The sequence below is a fragment of the Triturus cristatus genome, chromosome 10 (assembly GCF_964204655.1).
Source record: "Triturus cristatus chromosome 10, aTriCri1.1, whole genome shotgun sequence".
NCBI lineage: Eukaryota > Metazoa > Chordata > Amphibia > Caudata > Salamandridae > Triturus > Triturus cristatus.
Window position 1 is genome coordinate 555,614,212 of NC_140593.1, and position 23,840 is coordinate 555,638,051.

A 23,840-nucleotide genomic window follows, 5' to 3' on the forward strand; every position below is an offset into this window, starting at 1 on the left:
CGCCTTATGAAGCTTTGGCCAAAAGTTGCTCCAAACTTCTCAAACTTCCCCCTGAAGTTCCTCTTGTGTCCAAAACACAAATCCACGGGTCTGGAATCTCCTAAATGGTCATTGGGATGTATGGACTACAGTTCCCACAATTCACCTGGCCAAAAAAATCCACTGGACACACTCCAGGATGGGACTCTGGGTGGAGGTGATGCAGGTGGGGTCTGTTAACCTGTAGCTTGCATGGAGTTTGCTCCTTAATCCTTCTTGGAGCAAGGCAAAGTCGTTGGGGTTGAAGTAGCAGATTGTGCTGTCATTCAGAGTGCAGTCCTTTGGGTGGGAATACAGATTCCAGCAGGGCAGTCCTTCTCCTTGTAGTTTTAGGCAGCAGATGTGAGGAGCTATGCAGCTCTTCCATATTTATCCAGTATTCCTGGGCATCAAGCAGAGGGGCAACACTGACCAATGGTATGCTGCGTGCCACCCAGGTGAATGACCACTTCCTCCAAAGTGCGACATATTCTTGTCCCAGAAAGCACCATTATCTCAAAATCCAACCTGGGGAAAGTCTCCCCAGAAAAGCTGGATCATGCTAACCCCACCTACTGGTGTGGCTAATTTTCCTAAACACTCCCCTTCCAACCCTCTCCCAAATCTAATTAAAGGGGCTCCTGTGTGGCAGGATGTGGTTGGGGGTCAGCCTATGCTGTCATTCTCCCTTTGAAGACCAGTTTGGCTCCCCTCACCCACTTCTTGCCATCTGCTCTGCAGCTTGTACTTCTCCGCCCACAGGAAACCCATTGTCTCTCTAGCAGGGCTATTCACACATCATTAGAGCAGCCAGGCCAGCCTGGGCAGAGGCTGGCTAATCAGAGAGCAGCTGAAAGGCTGTATTTTAGCTCATAAAAAAGAAAGTTTAATAACTTATTTTCTGTCATAGTTATTATAAATCTAACAGTGGCAAGTTGTTGGATTCATCTTAGGTGTTAATTAGATTCCTTGATGTTTATGTTTAGGTGGCTCCTGTCAATATTTATACTTAAATTAACCCCTTCAGCGCGGCGGGAATTCCCCCGCGGTGCTGAAGGGTTCGAGCGCGGGCGGGGCCATGACGGAACGGTTCCGTCATGAGCACAGCGCAACCGATGCTCATGACGGAACCGTTCCGTCATGGGCATGGAAGGGGTTAAAATATCTCAATGTTAGCCCATGGAGCCATTCGCAACAATGGGGAAAAAAGAGAATTGGCAGTTTTTCCCTCACCAGGGCTTATAGAAAATATTTTATAATGTCCCAGCTTATAGTTACAAGACAGCCTACCCCTGGGGCACCTAGGGAAGACCTTAGTGGTGACTTATATGTAAACATAAGGTAGTTTGATACGTTGGAGATCCCTATAAATCAAAAATCGAATTTGCATATAAATTTAAGATAAAGGCAGCCTGAAAGGCAGTGCTGCCTTTAAGATGAAAGCAGGCACCACAGTAAGGCACACTTAAGTGCATTAAGTCTACTGGACCTCTAAACCTACATGCCCTATTATATACTAGGGACTTACAGCTAGGCTGTCGGCACCAATTATTATTACACCTAATTAGCATATCCTTTTAATCACAGCAATGGCCTTGGGCCTGGTAAGCAAGGCCCAGGGCGCAGTCAGTCCGTTACCACGGGTAGCAAGCAAAAACATAGGGGCGATCGGGGCAAAAAGGATGACTTCCTCACACACTGCAATCCATGCAAATGAGTAACCCTTGGCATTGTGGAGATGCATGATGTGCGCCCTCTCCATCCATATTCTAGATGGGACCATACAAGTTTATGCTGTAATTTAAAAGAGTTCCCAGAGTGTACAATAAGCAGGCGCAAATGACTTTTGCGCCCCTAGGGCACATCCATAATCAGGATGCTGGTATCAGTGGGCTGCCACGGGTTTAAGGCAGTACAGGCTTTAGTTTGATGAAAATACAGTGTAATTGAAAAATCAGGTGTTGAAGTTCAAATTTCAAAGCAAACGTGCCCCTTCCTATTTATCACAGTATTTCTGTAGCCATATTTCTGTAGACTTTTTCGTTCCCCTCAAATTATTTTCTCTTTTTTTCTTTTTCTTTTTTGCTGCTCTTTCTTTTATTTCTTCCACAGGTTCAAGGGTGAACCCAACGAGGCTCTAAAGTTTTTTAACAAGGCACGAAAAGACAGTGACTGGGGGGAACGTGCCATTTACAACATGGTTCAGATCTGCCTCAACCCAGACAATGAAATTGTGGGCGGTGAAGTGTTTGAGGAACTCGATGAAAACAAAAGGTAAATTTTGTTCTCACCATTAAGAATGAACGTTTTGATATACTTTAAAAATTAAATTTTTGTTCATTGTTGCTGTAATGTATTCGCATGGGCAAAGAACGATGAACTTTCTAAAAGTACATTCTGTATTAATTTTTTAATGCACTGTCACCGTGCAATTAAAGTTCTGTTTCCAAGTAAGTTCTAATTTTGGACAGCTCATTGCTCTGGGCCATATAGAATAACATTGATTCCATTGACAATTCCATAGTCTTAAAGTTGTCTTGCCAGTTATGCCTTTCTGCTTGCTTCCACTTGAGATAACTTAGACAAAAACTCTAGTTGCCATCCCAACCACCTTTCTCCACTCTTAGTTCTACCTTACCCTCACACGCTACCCATGCTGAATTCTGTCTTCCATCCCACATCAACAAGGATTTTCTGAATAGAACTTTACAGTGATTCACAACAAAATTGTATGTGTCCATTCACGGCTACTATGGCTTGTAAACATTTACCATCATTGGACCAGAGTAAAAAAGGGCAAGATGGAAGAGTCAGGAGTTTATCCTAGTAACTTTTAATCCTAAGGGAGTACAACTTTTGCGTTTGAAAACTATTACCATTGTAGTATCGTAAGAGTACTTGCATCTGTAACGTTTATGCATGCAGAATTTCCACCCGGCCTAAAATTCTGCATGCATTAACGTGAAACAAATATGCATTAGAACTTCTAAATGTATTTTTGTTTCTCTGTGTAACATATTTTCGTGATGAAGGAACTTCTTGCCCATGACCCCAATTAATATAATTCATTTTGGAGATGTTTCCTTCCTGCTCCCACTCTTAATCCTGCCCTTGACAGAAGTAATTTTGCAAACATTTCCAGGCTGGGATTCTATTTGCAAAGGGTATGTGAATACTCAAACGTACACGTTTTTTGGTGTTCAGGTAGACCTGCTAGATCGCTAACAAATCGACCTCAACCCTATATTTGTAAATGCAGGAAGTTCAATTTAGGGCAGAACTTCCGGATATGCAAATTCATCTTGTGAGGCTAAAGTTCTTCCAATCTTGAATTGTAAATCAGATTATGATATTGTCTTTGTAAATAGATTCGGTTTTGCACCTAATTTTATTGTAAATGCGCATTTAACTTTGTGAATTTGGTCCGTCCTGTTCAGTGCCAACTTCGCTATCAACCTGTACAGGAAACTCTGATGTTAATTTCAAGTCTGTCTTCAGATGCAAAAAATGTGGTTGAACATAGCTGTTCAAATAGGTATTCTTGGCTACCAACTTTAAACATGAGCAGAAACACTCATTGTGCTCCTTAGAGTGACAGGTTCTGGTGTGAGTTTCTCTAACTATATTAGATTGTATAATGGGGACACGTTGTAATTTTCAGATGCCCATCATTGTCACACAATAGTCATTTCTCCTTCCAGGTTTGTGAATCAAATGCCCAGGGGGTAGCTGTTCTATTTGTAATATTTCTGGGATGGATGTTCAATTAAATTATAGCAATTTGTGCATTTCATGAAAACCATTACAAACTCAGCATATAAACAATTATAACATCTGCAACATCCTTAAAATTGTATAATGACATTTGAATTTTTTGTTTTTTTAGTTGACTACTGCTCTAAATATAAGGTTTTGCCTGTGATTTCTAAGTTTTTAATCTAAATACCGAAGTGTGTGGTGTTTTCAATTTAAAAAAAAGCAGCATCTATTTAAATATTTTTAGGTGCCTTTCTCAGGGAAAGTATCGTTTACAGAATGAGCAGGATGTTTCACATTGATTTCTTTATTTTGCATGGGTATGTGCTGCATGTAGGAACAACCATTGGCAAAGGCAATAGGACTGGGCTTAATGTGATAATTTGGAGACATGTAGAATTGAATTTTCATGTAATAGGACATTCATGCTTGGTAGCTCTTCTAGTGGTGTGGTATTGATGGTGGTTCGTGTGGTTGTATTGGTGACCGTATTGGTTGTGTAGTGCTTGGTAATTGATGTGGTGATGGTATTGGTAATCATATTAGTATTGGTAGTTGAGGTGGTGGTGCTGGTGGTAGTATTGGTGGTTGTGGTGTTGGTTGTGGTGAATGTAATGGTGATGGAATGATGTACTAAACTGGCAGTAGAAAGAGATGAGAGAGAAATACTCCCCTAACCTGATGTACAATGTGATTTACAATCTCTTATGGCTGAATCCTGTGACTGACATGGCAGATATAATGCCGGCTCACTTTATCTGGTAAGCAGTAGGTCTTGCAGGCAGCCGCGCTGTCATTCTTTGCCTGAAAACTGTAGCCCTCTAGTGCCTCTGTGTACACTCTTTACACATCTCTAAGTTCGTCTATTCAGAATGGTTGTAGCATCTTGAGATTTAACCTTTGATTTCACCATGGTTACAGGACATTCAGCAAGAAAATAGTGTAAGCAAATTCATACAACCCGGTGTATGCCGACCGCCTTGTTAAATGGGTTGAAATGATTTCCAATACCTAGTTCAACAGACTATTTCTAGCTCTCAAATCCAGAGAACAATAACATTTTCAAAGCTGATAATGAAGAAGCAATTATAGGTTCCCGAGATCTTAAATATATAAACTTTAAATAATTGTAATAAACTTAATAGAGATTGTTGACAAACTCACACATCCTTTCAAGCAGGATGAAAAAAGATATCAGCCTCTGTATATTGGCCTTTCTCCGTTTTCTTCCTTCCTCTTCAAGTTAGTTCTGTTGCTGGTTTCATTGGTCATCTGTTGGGACATGGATGCCAGAATTGCTGCTTAAATAGCAAAGTCATCTTTAATTAGTGAATGTATCTGCTGCTGCAATTGCTCTAGCAAGGTGTATGTAGCAGTCAAAGCAGCAAAGTACTGCATTCTCCTTTCATTCCCTAATTTTAACAAAACATACTAATGCATCTGGTAAATATTCATATTCTGTAGCATCTTTTTTTTTTTATAAGTACTGTTCACAAACCTTTACAGATCTTAGACAGTAGACCATTCATCGGTGTAAGGGTGTACGCTGTGAGTTTATTAGCATTATTTACACTCTTTGCGAGGGTGGGGAAGGGGTGAAAATTATGAGTTGTGGGGAGTTTATCTGACTTGGTTAATACCTTGTAATTTTTCCGTTTCATATTGGTAAGTCAAAATGGGGGGAACACTCAGTTATACAAATTTCGGTGCACTAAGCACTGAAGGCTGCATGTCATTCCCCATTGCGTAGGACTTATTTGGTAATATGAGATGTTTCTTGCACTCAATAAATACCAAACCACGCAGTATTATTTCTGATGGATACATCTGCCTGTGGATTCCTCACCTTTTGAATTCTCCCCTGCGCCAGCATTCCGCAGAAACGTTTTTTCCTAGCTCTCCCACGTCGATGAGGACGTCACAATGGCACGGCTCCACTGGCGTCTCCGTCTGACATAATCGGAGCCACAAGTATATGGAGAGTCCCAGAAAACCGTTGCGCGTCTTTGGCGTGGAAAAAAGGCAACTGACGTCAGTTGCCTTTTTTCCACGCCAAAGACGCGTAACGGTTTTCTGGGACTCTCCATATGCTTCTTAGGTTACTTGTCGTTCGTTGAAAGGTAGGTCTTCGAGATCGCCCTTTCCGGCTCCTAGGCATCGTTCTAGAGATGTCATCTCTCCATCGCCTTCTTCTCCTCCAGCGACTCCAGCTCACTCTCCGACACAGAGAGGTTCTCCTGCGCATTCACAGACACCGAAGGGTACTCCTGGGGGAGTTCTTCGCCAGCGCCGAGGGATTCGAATGAACCTGCACCTGCAGCCTCTCCTGTCTTGGGTCCGACGTCAACTGCGCCTTCTCTGCATCGTGTGGATCAAGATACGGCTCATTATCCACCTTTTCCTGGGCCTGGGTCGGATACATCGCATTTCCTCAACGTGATGTATGGCAGGTTTGCCAGGGCAGCCTACCTTACTGGTGCGCCTTTGGACCCCGTGGGTACTATTGCGTTTAATTTGGGCATTCCTCAACAATATGCCCAGACACCTTTCATGCCCTTTATGCCTACTGCGCCGTCCTGGCATTTTCCGGCTCCGAGGTTCTCGATGCTGGTCTCTGTCTCTGGCTCCATCTGGTGGTCACTCTTATTCTTGACTTCGAGTGCGCCATTGCCCCGAATCGAAAGCTTCACCTTCAACGCCGGTTCCAGTTTAATCGGCGCCGCGTGCGGCGCCGTCCACGCAGATTCCTATTCCGAAGAGGAGATCTAGTAGAGAGGGGCAGAGACTGTTAGAGGAAGAGGAACATCAGCAGGATGAGGCTGAAGAAGGTGAGATTGAAGAGGATGAGTTTAAAGGCCTTCAGGAGGCAAGTGGATTAGACACTTCCTCAGAATGGGAACTTTCATCTCTAACGGCTTTACCCTCGCAAGATGTTACACCTCATCATGCAGTTATTAGGAAGGCTGCTGAACTTCTAGATCTTCAGCTACCCACTGCTGATTTCAAACTGAATATTCTGACAGAGGTATTACGCTCTCCTTCCTCTGTGGTTGAGCCTCTTTTGCCATTTAATGAGGCTTTGACTGAGCCTATTGTGGAGGAAGCCCCTTTCTGCACCGGCGGCTTCAAGGACTATAGCAAGAAGGTACAGGCCTGCTCCAAATGATCCTGTTTTTCTTTCAACTCATCCTTCTCCTGAAAGTTTAGTGGTGCAGGCTTCTTGTTCAAAGCAATCGATGGGGTCTTTCCCCCAGACTCCGGGTGACAGGGATTCGAAAAAATTAGAACAGTCCGCTAAAAAGGTTTTCTCCTCTTCAATTATGGCTTTGAAATCCACCAATGCAGCCTGCTTGTTGGGGAGGTATATTCATGCCTTGATGGACTCGGCAAAACAGTTCGAAAGTTACTGGAGAATGATCAAAGCTCCTTTCAGGAGATCTTGACGGATACCCAGGCGGCTGCTTGTCAAGGTATACAGTCTGGTTTGGACACTGCTGCTTCAGTGGCAAAAGTGGTGGGCTCTTTTATTGCTACAAGGAAGCATGCCTGGCTTAGGTCTTCAAGTTTCTTTCCTGATGTACAAAATACTCTTCCTGATCTTCCATTTGATGGTTCCAAGATTTTTGGGGGAAAGGCTGATTCTGCGCTGCAGAGGTTTAAGGACAGTAGAACCACGGCTAAATCTTTGGGTCTCAAATCCCAATCTAGAGGATTTGGTTTTAAGAGGTATCATGGTTTTGGCAGGATGTCTTCCTTTCGAGGCCACCAACAACTTTGGCAGCAGCAGAGCCTACAGTACAAATCTTACAGAAGGAAGAACAGAGGTCGTTTGCGGGGTGCCCTAGATCCCCCATGTTGGAGCATGCTGGTCCGGTAGGGGGTCGATTGTCCCATTTTCTACAAGATTGGAAGTCTATAACATCTGACCTTTTGGGTTTTGAATCTTGTGGAAAATGGATACGCCCTTCCCTTCCGGGAGTTTCCTCCTCCTTACCCTTCTTGCCAGGGAGGGTGTTCAGAGGACTATTTGCTGCTTCTACAGAAGGAAGTTCTTGTGTTATTGCAAAAAGGTGCGATAGAGGTGGTCCCGGAACAGCAAAGGGGTCAGGGATGCTACTCCCGGTATTTTCTGATCCCCAAGAAGGATGGCAGGCTAAGGCCTATTCTGGACCTCAGGGTCTTGAATTTTTTCCTGCGGCAGGAGAAATTCAAGATGTTGACCCAAGCTCAGGTTCTTCTGGCGCTGCAGCAAGAAGACTGGATGGTGTCGATCAATTTGCAGGATGTGTATTTTCACATCCCCCATCCTGAAGTCGCATGGGACGTATCTGCGTTTCACGGTAGGGTCCCAACACTACCAGTTTGAGGTCCTCCAGTTTGGGCTTCCTTCCGCACCTCGAGTCTTCACAGGTGATGGCGGTGGTGGCAGCACATCTCAAAGTCAGGGATTCCTGTTTTCCCTTACCTGGACGGCTGGCTGCTCAAAGAAAAGTCGCCGGAGATGGTGCTTCATCATCTGCAGGTAACATCGCTGCGGTTGTACATTTTGAGTTTCTCGATAAATGTGCCCAAGTCTCACCTGGTGACCTTCTCAGCGCAACCTATTAATAGGTGCAGTACTGGATACTACAGTGTCGAGCCTTCCCACCTCCTCAGAGGATTCTCGACATTCAGGAAATGATTCCCTTGTTTTAAGATGGAGCGGTTGTTCCAGTCCTGAAGGTCCTACGCCTGCTCGGTCTGTTCGCTTCCTGCATTCTGTTGGTCAACGATGCACGCTGGCACATGAGGGCACTCCAGTGGTACCTTCGCAGGCAGTGGTATCAGCGCAATGGAGATCCCAGGGAGTTGGTCAGGATCTCCAGAGAAACTGCAGCAGATCTGTCTTGGTGGAGTGTGCAGGGAAACCTGTCTCAAGGAAAGCCCTTTCAGCTTCCTCCACCGGTGGCCACAGTGATCAAGGATGCCTCCACTCTAGGGTTGGTTGCTTATCTGTGGGATCTGCAGGTCAAGGGTCTTTGGTCTTCAGAGGAAAGGTTGCTTCATATCCACCTTCTGGAATTGCAGGCGATACGTTTGGCACTAAAGGCCTTCCTTCCATCCCTCGTAGTCAGTCAGTTCAGGTCCTGACGGACAACACTACCGCAATGTGGTACATCAACAAACTGGGAGGTATAGTGTTGTATTGCCTCTGCAGAGAGGCTGTGCGAATCTGGTCCTGGGTTCAGGGTCATCAGATTTGTGTGATGGCAAATGTGCTGAAAGTTTGTGCGGACAGTCTGTCTGCATTACTCAGCCGATCACGGGTGGTGGCTTCATCCAGAGGTAGTCTATCTCGTCTTCAAGATGTAGGGATTGCCTCAGTTGGACCTCTTTGCCACTCGTGAGAACGCGCACTGCCCGTCTTTCTGCAGTCTCCAGTTTACAATGCGGGGAGCATTGGGGGATGCGTTTCAGTTGGATTGGAGTTCACATCTCCTTCAGGCATTTCCCCCATACCCTTTATTCCTTGAGTTCTGAGGAAGATTCGCCAAGACCAGGCCCAAGGCATTTTGATCGCCCTGGATTGGCCAAGAAGGGTGTGGTACACAGATCTGCATCACCTTTCATCGCACCCTCCGCTCCGTCTACATCTCAGGGCAGACCTTCTCTGTCGCAGGGGCTGGTTCTACACCCCCAGGGTCAGCTCTAGGGCGGTGTGACCGGTGCCACTGCACCGGGTGCTGGCTTCCTGGAGGCGCCGTGTTTGCATGTTTATTATGTTTTTAAAGCACTTGCTGCAGTGTTCCTTTCCTTGGCAATTACCAGGCCTCACAAAAATGCCAAGATAACTCCTGTGATTAATGTTCTTGCTGGAGAGAGATCAGAGTTTTGTATAGTTGAGATTTTATGTTTAAAACGTTTTTATTGAGACAAAACAAACCATGGGGGAGGGGGATAGGAGGGCAGGATACATGGAATACAGTCAAAGAAAAAGGGTGCAACTCCAGAGGGTTGGCAATAGGTAGCGCGGTGGGTCAGGGGGAAAAACACAGTAAATGAAAGCTAGAAATACAAGCTGTGGAATCCCCGCACGCGTATCCGACACCCCAAATCTAAGCAATAAAAACCCCCCCATCAACACCTCAACAGAACACAATCCCCCCCCTCCCATCCCCCATCCTCCCAGTAACAAAACAACACCCCCCCCCCCGTCCTATGGTCCCGCATCAGAGTAATCCTAACCAGGAAGCCCCGCACCCCCCCCCCCCTCCCCGGGGGGGCCCCGTCTCACATGTAAGCTAGTCCGCTGGGGTCACCGGCGGCGTCAGCCTGAGAAGCCTAAGATACCTCGGGCAGGTGAGCTCCCGGAATTCCGTGGACAGCAGCGCTAGAAAGGGTTGCCATAGCTCTTCAAATTGGTCTATCTCCCCCGCAACCGTAAGCGACAGCTTCTCCATCCCCAGCACATGCCAGAGCCTATGCAACCAACCGGTGATGGAGGGGACGGTGGTTGTGCGCCAGTGGATTAGAATGTTCTGAACCGCAGACCCCAGCGCGATTGCGATCTGCCTACCCCTACGGGACTTCAGGGGGTACATTAGGTCATTGGGGAGGCCCAACAGGACATACGCCGGGAGTCGCGGCAGCTCTATCCCAAAGTGCTTATCCACCTCGTCCAAGACTTCCTTCCAGTAGGCGGTCAGCACTGGGCAATCCCAAAGAATGTGTGTAAGGGTACCTTCCTGCCCGCAGCTCCGCCAGCACCCCCTGTCAGTGTGTTTATGCATTTCATACAGTCTCTCCGGGGTGTAGTACCAGTATGTGGACACCTTAGTAAAGGTCTCCGTAAGGCCCGTGTGATATGCAGAGTGCCGCGCCCGATACGCAATTTTGTCCCATTCCTTGTGGCTGAGTGTCCTACCCAATTCCCTGTGCCAATGCTCCCTCCCCGGGTTGTAGTAGTGAAACGGCGGGGGTTGTAGGTATTTGTACAGGTCGGTGATCAGTTTAGCCGAGTCCGAGTAGCCAACCACCTCTCATACGGTGTAATTGGACGGGCGGCGGTGGCACGCACCTGGGGCTGGAGGGCCCAATGCCGAACTTGCATGTAGCGCAATCTGTCCAGCTCAGTCAGGCCGAACTCCTGGCGGAGTTGCTGAAAAGGAACCACTCCTTCCGGGCCATAGATCTGGAAGAGTGCCCTGCAGCCCGCCTGCACCCAGTGGGAGAAAACCCCCGGCTCCATCCCTGGGGAGAAGTCCGGGTTGCCCGCAATGGGAGTGAGCGGCGAAGGGAAGGTGGTAAGGCCCTGGGCCTCACAGACCGCGTCCCACACACGCAGGGGGACCCGCGTAACAAAGGAAGCGTAAAGATTAGGGGGGGCGATGCGCGCGGCGCAGGAATGGAACCTCTTGTAAGGTGCGGCCCGCCACTGCCTGGTCTTGGAAGAGCCAATGTTTGTCGGACTCCCACCTGCTCCACTCCACCAGATAGCGGAGCTGTGCCGCCTGAAAGTACTTACGGAGGTCCGGAATGCCGAGCCCCCCCGCTTCCGGAGCAAGCGTGGAGAGGACCCTCTTCATGCGTGGCCTGCGGCCCTGCCAGACAAAGCGGGAGATGTCAGCCTGCATTTGTCGTATCCAGCCCACCGGGGGTTGGAGCGGAAGGGCCCGGAAAAGATATAGTATCTGGGGCAACACCGTCATCTTGACCGCCGCGATTCGCCCCAGCCAGGACAGCAGGCCTTTGTTCCAGCGGCCAAGCTCGTCCTTGATCTTCCTGCTGAGGGAGGCATAATTGGCCGTAACCATCTCCGGTAATGTAGGCGCCAGCAGAATCCCCAGATACGGCACCGTGGACGAGGACCACTGCATGGGGAAGAGCCGCTGAAGATCCCTCCTGGTTTCCGCAGCCAGGGACACGTCTAATGCCATCGACTTGCTCATATTCATTTTGAAGCCGGCCACCCCCGCAAAGGCGTCCAGCTCTCGGAGGCAAGCAGGCAGCGACCTCCTAGGGTCGTCCAAAGTCAGCAGGACATCATCCGCGTAGAGACTGACGGTGTGGACGTACTGGCCCATCCGGACCCCGACAGCATCCGGATTATTACGAATCCTCTGAGCAAACGGCTCCATGTAGAGGGCAAACAAGAGCGGCGAAAGAGGGCAGCCCTGCCGCGTGCCGCGCTCGATGGCAAAGCCACCGGAGCTACACCCGTTGACCCGCACCGACGCTAAAGGATGCTTATAGCAGTTAAATACCATGGTGCGGAACTTATCGCCGATTCCCAGTTTCTTGAGGACCAGCTCAAGATACGGCCAGTGAACTCTGTCGAAGGCCTTCTCCGCATCAACGGACAGCAACATCCGCTCCCCCGAGATCCTTGAGGCCTTCTCCAGAACATGCGTCACCCTCTTGGTGTTGTCAACCGTCTGTCTGCCGGGCACAAAACCAGCCTGGTCCGCCTCCACCAGGTCGGGGAGGTGTGGACTCAGCCTGGACGCGAGAATCCCCGTGTACAACTTGAGGTCGACATTTAAAAGCGAGATGGGTCGGTACGAGCCGCAGAGGGCCCGGTCCTTCCCAGGTTTCGGGATTACCGCGACCGTCGCCCTCAGGAGATCCGGAGGGATGGCTCCCGGTTCGGAGAAAGAGTTAAATAGCCGAGTAAGGACAGGGGCCACGGCCGTGCAAAAAGTCTTGTAAAATAGCGACGTGTACCCGTCCGGGCCCGGGGCCTTGCCATGTTTCAGCCGCGCGATAGCTGAAATCACTTCCTCAACATGGATGTCCCGCTCCAGGTGGTCAGCCTGAGCCGGATCCAGTACCGGGAGGGTCACCGACTCCAAATAGCCGTCGGCATCCCGTGGCGAGGAGGGCTCCTCAGCATACAGCGCCTCGTAGAAGCCGCGGAAAGACTCCGCTACCTCCGCGTCCCCGGAGACAACCCCCCCCGTCCGCGCCCACCAATTCTTTAACAACGCTGCGCTGTTGCGCGACCCGGAGCCGGTGTGCTAGGAGCTTGCCACATCTGTCCCCCCCAGTGTAGTAGGCATGTTTCAAGCGTAGGGCAGCGTACTCCGCCCTGTCAAGATCCAGAGCCGACAGGAGCTTCCTCGCTGCCTTCAACTGCCTCCACACCCTCGGCGCCCCCGTACGGCGGTGGACCTGCTCAAGCTCCCGGACTTGAGCTGTCAGCTCATCCCTCTTCAGTTGCCGCTCCTTATTCTCAGCTGCAGAGATAGAGATGAATTCCCCCCGGAGGACGGCCTTCAATGCCGCCCACTGTGTCGCCTGCGAGGTGTCAGTGTTGCTATTGTGGGTGAGATAGTCCTGTATGACCTCCCCGATGCGTTGCACCACCGACCTTTTGTGTAGAAGTGTATCCCGGAGGCGCCACACCCCCCGAGAGGGGGAGGCCGCCGGCCACTGGAAAACGCCGGTGACTGGGGAGTGGTCAGACAGGGTCAGGACCCCGATGTCCGCCGCCGTGGCAGCGGCACGCATCGGTCCACTCACCAGGAGGTAGTCCAGCCGTGAGTAGGTTCGGTGTGCGTGCGAGAAGTAAGAGTAGTCCCTATCCGTGGGGTGCATGGAGCGCCAGAGGTCGTGCAAATCCATTTCCGCAATCCGGGCCCTCCCAGCCTGGGACAGTTCCCCCGTCTGCGGGAAGCGCTGCGCCGATCTGTCCATCACAGAGTCAAAGACAATGTTGAGGTCACCCCCCAAGATAATGTGGCGGTCGGGGGAAGCAGTGACCTCCACCAGCGCGGAATCTAGGAAGCGCTCTTGGTGATCGTTTGGGCTATAAACGGAGCCGACCGTAAATGCTATGCCTCCCAGGCGCATGCGATACGCAAGGAGCCTCCCCTTCTGTTCAGCACACTTATGCAACACCTCCCCCCGAAAGGAGCTCGCTAGGAGAATGGCTACCCCCGCCGTCTTGTTCGCTGCCGAGGAAAAGAACTGGGTAGGGAACTTAGCAGAACGCATCCTATGGCAATCTCGGGGCAATAAGTGTGTCTCCTGCAAAAGGCAAATGTCCGCCTGCGTCCCCTCCAGCAACGACAGGATCGCTCTGCGCTTCACCGGGTTGTTCAGACCCTGAACATTAAGGGTCACTACCTTTAGGCCCGGCATTCCTCGCGGGGGTCGGGAGCGCCATGCAATGGGCAGGGAATCAGCGGGTGGGGCGCGCGGGGCCGCAGCGCAGGACAAGCCAAAACAAAGCGGGCATAGACAACATCGGACGGGACCTTCCCAACCCCAAAACAACCATCTCCCCCACCCAAAACACAACCCTGGCAACTAGCCACCCACAAACTCAAACACCCCATAGTCTCAGTCAAGCCCCAAAACGGGCAAGTCCGTAGAAAAGAGCGAAGTGGACGTCCAGCCACTCACCTCCAACCGCTCCCCCCCAACCCCCCGCCCCGTACCAAGCATGTAAAGAAGCTAAAGACATCTCCCCCCGGAGTGTGTGTTAGGCCGTCAAGGCCACGCTAGAGGAGCCGGTCGAGTCCCCGGCCGCCGCCCTCAGGGCGTCGGCCATGTCCGCTCTGATGGTAGGGGAGTCCGGGCGCCCCACACTGGTCACTGAGCGCCGCCTCGTTGACCTCCGCCGGTTTCGTCTCTCCGAGGACCTCCACGACGGCGTAGCTCCCTCCTCCTCCGCCGCCGTGAGCCCCAGGACACCACAAATGTCTTGCAAGGAGCGTAGCTGGTGTAACACTCCGTTCCACCGAAAAATCAGGCGGAAGGGGTGACCCCAAGAGTACGGCGTCTCATGCTCGCGCAAAAAGTCAGTGGCAATCCTGAAGGACCTGCGTTTCTGCAGAGTGATGGCGGAGAGGTCCTGGTAAAGCGCCACCGGCCGATCCCGGAAAGTCAGGGGCTGTTTCCTGCGGGCTTCAGCCATGATGCGTTCCTTTAGTGGAAAGTCGGGCAGGAAGGCCAGAATGTCCGGTGGAGGTGCCGATGACTGGCGCTGCCGGCCAACCCTATGCGCCCTGTCAATGCTGATGGGAAAGTCCGCAGCTTCCCCCAGGATCTCTCGGAACAGGGCCCGCAGGTAGCTCCCCAGATCGGACCCCTCGTCCGCAGTCGGCACGCCACGCACTCGGATGTTGTTCCTCCGAGATCTGTTCTCAAGGTCCTCAGAGTGGGCCTGAAGCTCCACACACTGTTCCCGGAGGCGAAGAACGTCCTGCTGGAGGTGGACTATCTCCTCCGCTCGCTGTTGGCCCTCCGTCTCCACCGCTTCCACAGGCTCGCCAAGGCCCTCCACCTCCCTGCGCACTTTGCGGACCTCGCTGGCCACCTCCCGTTTCAGTGTCTGGAAGTCCTCCCTGAGGGAGCTAAACAGTTCCTCCATAAAGGCCCTCGTGACGGGTGGCTCCCCTCCAGTCACATCCGCCGGAGCCCGGGAGGGCCCCGGTGAGGGCTGCGTCCTGTCCCGCAAGTGCTGGGCCCTGCCAAGCATGTCCGGCAGGGTACGGTCCCCTTTCTTCGGGCCTCCTCTTCCAGACATCGCTAGCTCCGCAGTCGGGCGCCGATCCAGGCGCCCCAGGGATGCTCAGCCGCCGGCTAGCACTCGACCTGGGTATCCCCCACGAGTGAAGTCGCTGCGTCACAGGTGACAAAATGGCGGCCCAGTCCGGTCACCGTCAGCTGCAAGAGCTTGTGTGAGACAACCAAGGGGGCCGCAGCGGAGGGGTCTCATCAGCACATCCCTCCGGTAGTCAGCCCAGCAGCAGCGGGGGTCGCTTGCATCCAGCAGCCAGGACTCCGGCGAAGGCTGCCACCACTGCTCCTTCGGGGACAAAATGGCGGCCGGGCGGAGCAGGCCAAAGCGACCAGGCCCGACGACACCACCGGGGCCCCCGAGGCACCCCACAGTAAAATAAGTTCCACCACCGGCCCCCGTCTGTCACGCACAGGGGCCCAGATGGTCCAACCCCATCAGGGAGTCCGCTGTACCTCGGCTAGGGGTTAGGGCCTCCGCATTGCGAGGTGTCGCCGTCCCCAGTCTGAGTGCCGGGGCACCCGTCCCAAGCCTTCCACACCGTCGGGTCCCTTCCCGCAAGGCTCCTTCAGTCACCGTCGAACGGCGGGCCAGATCCCCTCCAGATCGCAACTTTCAGCACCAGGCCCAGCCGAGGCGCCCGGACAGCTCTCCAATGCGCTCCGCCCCTCGGGCTCGTCGTCGTCGTTCCTTGATCTCGATCGAACTTTTGGGGGGGTTCCCCCGAGGCGATCCGAACCAAAACAGCACCAATGTGCACCCCTGATGCTCCGCCACGCTCCTCTCCCGCGCTGAGCCTCAGCGGGGGGAGAAGAGCATAAGAAAAGGGCTCTAGCTTGGCCGGGCCGGAGGAGCTACGGGAGGAAGCGTCCGCTCACCCCGCCATCTTGGCCACGCCCCCCTATAGTTGAGATTTTGACCTATGTGAAGTTAGTGCAGATGGTTAATGTGCCTGCTGCAAAGAACGTGTACCAAGTAGATTACAGAGTGCATATAATGTAAACAGATCAGCAGGTTACTGCTTTTAAAAAATAAATTTTGTTTCTTGCAATTTATAACAAAGTCCTAATATAGAACAGTGAGCTGTTAACTTTCATCATAGACTTGCATACACACTGCAAAGTATACATTAGAATATTGATTAATGTTACAAAAAGGGTTAATTTGACTAGAAATCGATTCTTATTATTAACAAACTCCCAACTATGCGTTTGTGCTTCTCCACAGCAAGCACTCAAACTATTCTGCCTACCAGTATGGATGACCTGTGACTCCTACATTTTTGGTCCTTCGGCTTATGTAAGTTTTGCTATATACTGATTTACACACGTATGATTGATTGTGTAATTTGTGTGTGATGTAAAGTGCTCTGACACCCTACACTGGTATGAGTGGGGCTATATAACTAATTCAATGCATCTGAGAGAGAGTGGTTATGGAGACTTGGTCACTGTTAAAGGGTGCTAGTGAAAGAAGCCGTGGTGGAGGTGGTCATTGGGGGGGCACCAACAAACATTGTCACACAGGGCACCACCAGCGCTAAAGCCGGCCCTGTACACCCCCACCACCAGAGCTTGCACCTTCATGCCTGGAGATTGAACGGGGCAATCTGAGTTTTTTCTCTCTCCCAGCGGATGTGGTGGATGTTATATTATCATCCAGGAGACACTCCTCCAAATTTGTTTATTCCCCCAGGTGGTCCAAATTTGTTAAATGGTGTGGAGAGAGGTCCATTGATTCTTTGAAAGCCCATTTGTCAACCATTTTAGAGTTTACTCTTTCTTTGGCCCAGCAGGGTTGTGCTGTGGCTACAGTAAAGGGATATTTGTCAGATTCTAAGACAGCTGTCAGTTTCCATCTGGACAGAATCAAGGATCTGAGGCTGGACGATCAGCTCTTCGTGGGCTACGTTGGGCGAATGAAAGGCAAGGCTGTACACAAGGCTGTGCAAGATCTGCTACGCCTTGGCCAAGAAGGTACCGCTTGAAGGTATCGGAGCTCATTCCACCAGAGCCAAGTCGTCTTCTTCTGCTTTGGCTAGAGGTGTTCCTGTTGATATTTGTAAGGCAGCAACTTGGGCCTCCCTCCACACCTTTTGCAAATCATTACTGCTTGGATTCTGAGGTTAGGAGGGACGGTCATTTTGCACACTCTGGGCTTCAGTATTTTTTGGTATAGGTTGGTGGACACCTTCCTCCGGGAGTGGGACTGCTGTGGGATTCAACTCAAAAGGTGAAGAATTCACAGGCAGATGTATCCATCAGAAGAACAAGTTACTTACCTTCGGTAATGCTTTTTCTGGTGGATACAGTATCTGCCTGTGGATTCCTCACTGACCCACCCTCCTCCCCGTTGTCCACCTTCGTATACCAAAGGTAATATTGGTTAGTTGATATGGTTGTTTTCTTGTGTCTTTTGAATCCCTTGCTTTTCGTTTGTAGGAAATGCTTAGTTTCTTTTGCTTTTCTATTCTTTATACCGTGTGTATTTATATTTATATTGTATACTATGTATACTTCAATTATGTTGTCAGTCCACCCGTTCGCCTCAGAAGGACTGAAAAAAATGGGTGGAACTGACGTCCGCACGCCGACGAGGTCTGTTTGTGGCTCCGATTACATCAGACGGAGTCGCGAGCGGAGCCGTGCCATTGCGACATCCTTGTAGATGTGGGAGAGCTTGGAAAAAAAAAGTTTCCGCGGAATGCTGGTGCAGGGGAGAATTTAAAAGGTGAGGAATCCACAGGCAGATACTGTATCCACCAGAAAAAGCGTTACCTGCGGTAAGTAAGTTGTTAATTACTCCTTTTCCAGGTCCTCCCACCACCCTAGTGAGCTAAACTAGTATTTTGCAGCACCCCAAATACCGGCAAACCTGTGTTGCAACAGTTTTTTTTCCTTTGAGAAAAGCCCTATGACTACTATATGTGTGCATTTGTGTACCTAAATGAGCATCAATGCAAATATTAGGAAAAAATATTTTGGTTATGGTATAACAACTAAAATCCTGTGAATTTGCCAGCGATGGTAATGGTTACCTCTTGTCCTACACCCAAATTCCAAGCTGCTTTGTGTTAAAGTTTTACTTTCAGCGCATTGTAGTTCTGTTTGTGTCCATAACCAAAACTGGACAAAACCGGAGGGTTTTTAGACGATGACCATAAAGCTGTTTTTTTTTGTGTTGAACTGTTTTTATTGTTTATAAATAGCATGGTTAGCTTAAAAAATTGGAGAATGGTCACAACCGTGAGTTTGTGACCATTCAGAAACTGCTCTCTGAACTTTCCCCACCGTGGAAATGGTCGGAGATGTACTCCTATCAAACATAGAAGGAAATTATTTTCCAGAGTGGCCAAGGGAACAGACATACCCAGACTTCGTGGGGGCGTAGGGGAAAGGGTTTCTCCCGGGGAAAAATACTTTTCCAGTGGAGGAGAGGAAAAAAAAAAAGAAAAATAATGCCTTTTCAGGAGGGTGCTGGATTTCCGCAATACAGAGTCATACTAGGCTTACACAATTCTGGCTTTTGCTTAGAGAGGTGGGGTGAGCGTTGGTGGGTGGCAAGAAGTGCTAAAGCAAAGATCAAGCACAGCTCGCTGCGTTAATTTTTCTCTTTTTACCTATCGACTCCTTTTATCTCCCATAAGAATTTGTCTTCTCTACTTTTCTACCTGCACAATAATTCTTAGGTGAGTCATCGGTTTGTACATGGTGCCTAGCTGTAAACATCTATGTAATTTTGAATATTTTCATGTTTTGCAGAGACGTTTGCGCAAGCTTAGATTTTTACAAGATTTCATACTTTGGATGTGCTGCATATTTGACTATTTTGAGTTTTACTTGATTATAGGTTTTTGTGAGCCCAATTTAACGTATTTTTGCACTCCTAGGTGCCTAGAAATGCCTGCTGGAGCAAATGGCAGATCTTGACTCACATGGATGGGTCTGCGAACATTTAGATTGAATGTGTGACTGTGGAAAATCTGCAAGTATTGTGAACTTTCCAAGTCGTAGATTTAGTGCTAAAATAGGAACATGGCATCTCTGGAGAAAGGCAAAGACAAGGAGATGATGGACAGAGTGCTGAAACGTTTCAGACACTCACCCCCAGTGACTGATTCGGGTTGAATCCATCATCCTTCTTTAGCTCACTTCGCCACCCCAGTTCAGAACCAGACATGTGCAAATCGTTCTTGACCTTGTGCCTCATGGGAACAGTCCAGCCCGAACTGCCAAGCCAGGTCTTCCCTGGACTGGAAACAAGCATCCTGGGACCAGTTTCAGGGTAACACCCCTCATCAGCCAGGCTAGCTTGAATCCAGTGACAAAGTGAGCAATGGACCCATGTCTGGGCATACCCTGCCAACTTAGGGCGAACAAAGCAAACATCAGGGGATGATGGACTGAGGGCTGAAACTTTTCAGACACTCTCCCCCAGTCACAGATCTGGGTTAAATCCATCATCGTTCTTTAGCTCACTTTGCCACCCCTGAGAGACATGCTGTATTAAAGTATAGCATTGAAGCTCCGCCCACTCTCCGCCCATATTTTTCATTGACTTGCATCATTGTCCTTTGAAAAGGTTGGCTTCTGATTTGTTAATAGGTTTATTAGTCCCTCCTTTATACCTCCCTGTATTCTGTTACCTACCATGAGGACTGGCCCTTTTACATGTGTCCTAACTCGGGAGCTTTCATTAGCAGGACAGAGAACTATTTACTTAATTAATGTACACAGGACTCCTGGGACTAAAGCAATGGCCGCTGCTTCCTGTTCAACAGACGGCATTTGCTTGTTTACTTTTAGTTGCTCTGCACCATTTGTTCCAGATTCCCCAGTTTCAATTTATTTTGGTAGGAGTTTAATTTTATTTATTTGGACTGGGATGTTTTTTTGGAGAGCTAACACACTCAATCCTGTTCCCCAGGCACAAGGTTGGCAGCTCTGTAAATAAGCTACGCCACATTGGTAGCTTCCAAATCAGTTGTGGCTGCTTCTTTGTATTCGCAGCGCACCATGCCGCTTTCACTTTGACAAAGGGTGCCGCCCCACGCAGCACTCACGCGACGCCGGAACTTGTTTTGAGATGGTGGCGATTATCGCTCATCGCCGACAATTTCAGATTTCCCTGGATCGTCCTGCTACGAATAAGGAGGACATATTTAATTTCTTTCGATTTAGTTTTGTGCCCCTGATTTTATGAGTTGTTCTAGGTGCGCTATGGAATTTTATATACCAGTATTTATACACCGAGGAGTGCCTGTGATTAAATACGCTGGGAGAGGACCCGGACGGTGAGGCTAAATCACACTCAGGACTGGGTAACTTGAGAGCGGTGCTCCTTGTCATCTGACGAGAAACACAAGGGCATCCCTTATTTAATTTTTTTGCGTATTTATATTGCGCAAACTTGACCCGACGGTATTGGAGCGCTATACACGAGCACCGTATTTACATTACACATTCAGGCCCAGAATCACAGGATGTGGATACGACCCCGAGGCTCGAACCCTGGTTTCCAGCACCAAAGTCGGCAGTCTAGCCAACGGACCACATCCCCTCCCCTTAAACCCACACGCCGCCACTGGAGCCCTTCAAAACTTGAGCAGTTGGAGGAAATAAAGACACATTCTAGCTCGCAAAAGGACCCTCAATTAAACAGGTCTGTTGCTTTCCAAAAGGCAGGGGGCAATGAGGTGATTAGCCGAAGAGCAGCCACGCTGGGTACCAACCTAGTGCGGCCCTGTCTGACTAAATATTCAGGTCTGGCATGCTGGTGGTTTTGACATAATCTTGCAGCAGAACAAGAGAGGCGAAAAGAATAAAATGGTCTTTGTAAGAGAGCCACATTTGTGATTTGCATACAAATAAAAAATATCCTGGTTGTATCTTACCATGGTTCATGGAGAACCTTCAAATAACCTGCAATCACTGTAACACCACTTTTGTACTGCAAGTGTAACAAGATATATAACCAGATAAAAACTGCTTGCCAGGGTTCCTCATTTTCCAACTAGCATGTTAGTTCTGCTTAGAAAACATGACATGAGTACTGGTGATGTTTGCAACTGAACTAATGTTGAATCCACTGTCTTGGAGGAGGATGACTCACCAAACCTATTACAGGTTAAAACAAGGTCTGAAAAGCATGAACATCATGACCATCGTGTCACTGCCATTCCTGGTGAAGCTGCATGTTAAAGCTGCAGGAGTTTTCAAACTGCAAATCAAATGCTTGCACAAAAGGGGTCTCTTGTGGGTGTTAGCGTCCGCACCTTGGGTAGAAATCTACCACCGAGGACTCTGTATCTAACATGCATAACCTGCCACACAATGTAGTTCCTCATAAGAAAGCTCATGTCAGGCCAGGCCGCCGACTATGTAACAAAGACTGGATACGATCATTACGACAATGTTTTCCTCCCGTATTATCATGTGTCACATAATCGTCATGCTCCAAAGCAGGTCCGGTTCCAGCAGTCCTGGGGCCACGGGCCAAAAGGGAATGTGCGTAGTCCCTATAATTGAGATAAGTGACACAGCTCAGGAAGCTGCTTTGTGAAGATTCCTCCTGGGTTGCAGCTTCTCCTACCAGCCTCCTACAAGCACCTCTTTTACAACTCATGTCGGGCTGAAGGTGTGAATTGCTTGAGAGCTGAAAGTTAAAACTGTGGGGGCGCTAAAATGCTGGACAATGGGCGTCCCGCAGTGTCTCTGAATGGTCTCCTTGCAATTAGGACAAGAGGAAGTGTCTTCCTCTCCTAGGCCTCCCGGCACCATCCCTGAGAGGCGCGCAGGGGGGGTTTGGGGGGGAGAGGGCCCCTCCCATGAACCCTAATTGCAAGGAGACACCTTTCTTTCAGTTGGATTGGCTGGGAAACAAAAGGACACCATGGATGCAGGGCCTCATGCTGGTGGGCTGAGTGCGAGGCCCTGGGCAGTTGCCCACACTGCCCATGCCTAGCGCCGGCCTTGCTCCAAAGGATGCGCTGTCTCATACATCATTTTTCACAAAGCTTGAAAGCCCCCAGGTGAGGCCTTTCTGATCCCTGCCAGCACTTGCAGTCCGAGTACCTTAAGCCAGGAGGACAGGAGCAGCTCCCTGCTACACGGGAGTTCATTTGCATACTAGTTAGGCTTCCCAGTCCTGCCATTATCCGGTCTGACAGTCTGCAGTTAACTTTGTTGGTGGCTTCCCTAAAATATCCTTGTTGCAATAGGAACAATGTTGCCCACCTATTGCAGTAGGTGTCAGGAACGGTAATTTGTGTGCTTCCACTGATCCCCTGTTGATCGACCGCAAAAGAAAAACAACTTTGTTACCCTTGGAGCCGGCTGCATCAGTTCCCTTCCCAGAGACGTTTCAAAAGAAGATCAGTTTACTCTTACACCTCTTCCAACATGGCACCCGTCCACGGAGCGATCTAGTTGGTTAACGGTCTAGTGTTCAGCAAATTGCCTTCATGATCGTGCGCGCGTTCTCTGACCGCGACGCACTTCAACTGATATTTCCTGTGAAGAGGTTGTGTCATTTTCTCCTCTCACAGAATTGAAGTAATTATTTCTCTGGGGTGAATGAATCCAGTTTAATCTTCATTGCCTGACATTCTCCGGTTTAGAAGAGCTCGGCAGCCTTCCGAGTTCGGCAGAGACTTGCCTCGTGAACTTTATTGGGGCTGTATCTCTCCAGTTCATCGTGTGTCCAAAGCTTGTGGATTCCTTCTGGTGAGTCAATTATTTACTTGTGCGCGCCTGGTCAGCAGAAGACAGCGCGTAAGGAGCTAGCAGTGAGTTAAGAGGCTTCAGAAGAAAGGACAAGTAATTACTGCAGCGCTCCTCAAGAGCAGTTTCCTAATTCTCTTGCAGCCTTTCAGTCGCAGATAAAGACTCAGTTCAGTTCTATTAATAGGCAGATTTGAACCTTCGGATTTTGTGCCTGACAGCTTCTAAAAGGACAGAGCAGTCTTCCAATTTTAACTTGAGTTATTGCTGCGCAGGAAGACTACAAAGAACCACTAGGCAGAGACAGAACTACTTATGTCAGATGTCTGTATGTAGAAATATATAAATATTATGCTTACCTCCAACCTTCTACAACCTGCCTAGAAAATAAGCTACTTCAGTTCTTTCAGCTCAGCTTAGTCCTCCGTATCAGCAGCAACATTAATTCCACTGTAAAATTCAGGTAAAGATGTAGTTAGTGAGGGAGAGGGTAGCTAGGAGAACTGTGGCAGGGAACCAGTTATTGTAACCGTTTTTTATTTGTATTTACAGATGCCAGAGCGATCCTCACTAAGAATCCAGGAGAAGCAGGCATAACAATGGAGTCTCTCTTGTCTATCCCAATTCCCCCGTCTTGCTGGAAGTTAATTTTATTCGCTGTAGTGAGGCAGGGGAGCTGGGAAAATAGTCCTCGCATTTGAGTCCAGGCCTTCCAATATTCAGCTGCTCCTGTGGTGGTACAAGAAATTTAGGTGCGTGGCACCTTCCTTCTGATTATTCTTGACAGATTGAAGTGCCATTTACTAAATTTCCACCTGGGCAGTATGGCGGAGGGACTG

At 49.3% G+C, this 23,840-nt stretch overlaps 1 protein-coding gene across 5 annotated transcripts in view; it reads left to right on the plus strand.

Annotated features, from left to right (window-relative positions):
* Nucleotides 1-23,840, plus strand: part of LOC146789716 (tetratricopeptide repeat protein 21B-like) — a 514,157-nt gene that overhangs the window by 329,606 nt on the left and 160,711 nt on the right. For all 5 annotated transcript variants that reach the window (XR_014970145.1, XM_085632051.1, XM_085632050.1 and 2 more), the window contains one exon: nt 2,131-2,292. Coding sequence is in view for 4 of the 5 variants with exons in the window: in XM_085632051.1 (XP_085488177.1) it covers nt 2,131-2,292 (162 nt within the window). In the remaining variant the exon portion in view is untranslated. The remainder of the gene's footprint in view (nt 1-2,130; nt 2,293-23,840) is intronic.